The sequence below is a fragment of the Polistes canadensis genome, unplaced genomic scaffold (genome assembly GCF_001313835.1).
Source record: "Polistes canadensis isolate GaletaPanama2010 unplaced genomic scaffold, ASM131383v1 scaffold_423, whole genome shotgun sequence".
Taxonomy (NCBI): Eukaryota; Metazoa; Arthropoda; class Insecta; order Hymenoptera; family Vespidae; genus Polistes; species Polistes canadensis.
In genome coordinates, this window is record NW_014569970.1 from 41432 (window position 1) to 43416 (window position 1985).

The window sequence follows — 1985 nt, forward strand, 5'->3', positions numbered from 1 at the left end:
ACAATATATTTCAATTTGATAGATTCTTTTTTTTTCTTTATGTTTTATGACAAATATACATGAAATTAATGGATAATTGGATGATTATTTTTGTTACATTAATTGTCAATTTTAAATTTGAATCTGTGGCTGATAGGAGGACTATCTGTTTCCTACAATTTTGTTACAAAAAAGAAACAAAATACCTTTAATAATTAATTACAATAATAATTAGTGCATTTATACTCACTTGACGATGAATAAATACGACAGAACCGAGTAGTCGCCATGTTCCACCTTGACGATCAACATGAAGCATCCGAAGTATTTGCAAAAATCTTATACCCCTTATCGCGGAAGTGGCAAAAACTTGACCATTGCTACCAACCGAGAGAACCACCATGGATGCCACCACGACGATTAAATCTACACAACAATAATAATATTAATCAATTAATTAAAATATCAAAATAAAGAAACAATACACGAAAATAAAGAAAACAAACGTGCAAATATAATTCAAAATATTAAAAAATTATTATCTATGATAAATATTGTACGATAATTACCAATTATGGTGTTAATATGGAAAAAATAAGAAAATTAATTGAATCCTATTTTTTATTGTCAACTTATTCTAATAATTCCAATGATCATTCTATTTCTCTCTCAATTAAATCGTAACAATCGGTATTATCCTGATTTCGAAAGAGAGTAAAAGAGAAATACACAGATAAATGGATACAGAATGAGAGAAGTGGTTGGGGGGTTGGGCTGGGGTGAGGGGGAAGGGATAGGGTTGTTATTAGGGCTGATTCATTGGCAAGATATTTCGAGTTAATTAATTAAAATCATTATTATCGATCGATACGCACTATAATATAGTACATTCACACACACACACACATATATACACATACACATACACGCAATATATCCAATTAATATTCCACCTTGATTATTAGCCGTTTAATAATCAGGAAGCATTCATTTTCCTCTTGAAACCAAAAGCTTCGTTGTGTTTAATATACATTGTATCATTCTCTCAACCTGTTTTCATCCCCAATTACCAACCCCCTCTGTTTTTGTTCTATATATATAGTAGATCTAATTTATTTAGGTTAATCTCATGTTCGGGGAGAGTCAAAATGTGATTTTTAAACGCGTTCGAAGTATTTATTTGTCTTTGAATTTCATTTTCTTTTTTTCTTTTTTATTTGTTTTTTGTTTGTCTTTTAGGGAATTTTTGATCGTTCGTTGGATATTTCGTTAGAATCGTTTAAAATGATAAAGAATTAAAAGTAACCATTATAGTGCAATAAAAGTGGAATTAAATTTATGGAAAAAAAAAAAAAAATTACGTTTCGTACGTGGCTCGTTTAGATTTTGTGTGTGTGTTGTGTGTCTTTATTTTAACGTTCTCGGTTGAATTAAATGACCAATTGGAGCTTGTGTACGAAACTTTTAATACTTTAAAAGAGGAAAATAAAAACAACACAGTAGGGAAGTAAAAAAAAAAATTGTTTGAATATAAACAGGTAAAACCTTGAGGGCATCGTTCCACGAGAGATATATAGTATTGATTATTATCTTTTTGTTTTAAAAGAAAGTGGGGAGTGGGTGGTTGGGGGGGAGTTTAACGTTGACCCGAATCAACTAATCGTTTTCTCAAATCTCGATTTAGATTATAAAACAATAGAATTTTTGATCACAGTCCCTTTTCGTTCTACATAATATTTTTGTCATATTTTCTAATTAAATTAATCAATTATTTTAATTAAGAAAAAAACTTATTCATTGATTTGTTTAAATATCTCAAATTGTTATATCATAGAAATGAATGAATCATTTTATATAAAATTAACAATCATTTGTGTGTGCTTGATATTGTCTTAAAGTAAAATCCAAATTTCAGAATCACACTTAGTTATAATCAATATTAAAGATGAAAAAAGAAAATGAAAAATAATAAAAATGCACACCAATATAATTATTTATATTATTTT

At 28.2% G+C, this 1985-nt stretch overlaps 1 protein-coding gene across 1 annotated transcript in view; it reads right to left on the reverse strand.

Annotated features, from left to right (window-relative positions):
- LOC106792402 (potassium voltage-gated channel subfamily KQT member 1) overlaps positions 1-1985 on the reverse strand; it is a 10265-nt gene that overhangs the window by 6970 nt on the left and 1310 nt on the right. Inside the window, exon 2 of the mRNA XM_014758809.1 lies at positions 227-405. Coding sequence (XP_014614295.1) covers positions 227-405 — 179 coding nt within the window. The remainder of the gene's footprint in view (positions 1-226; positions 406-1985) is intronic.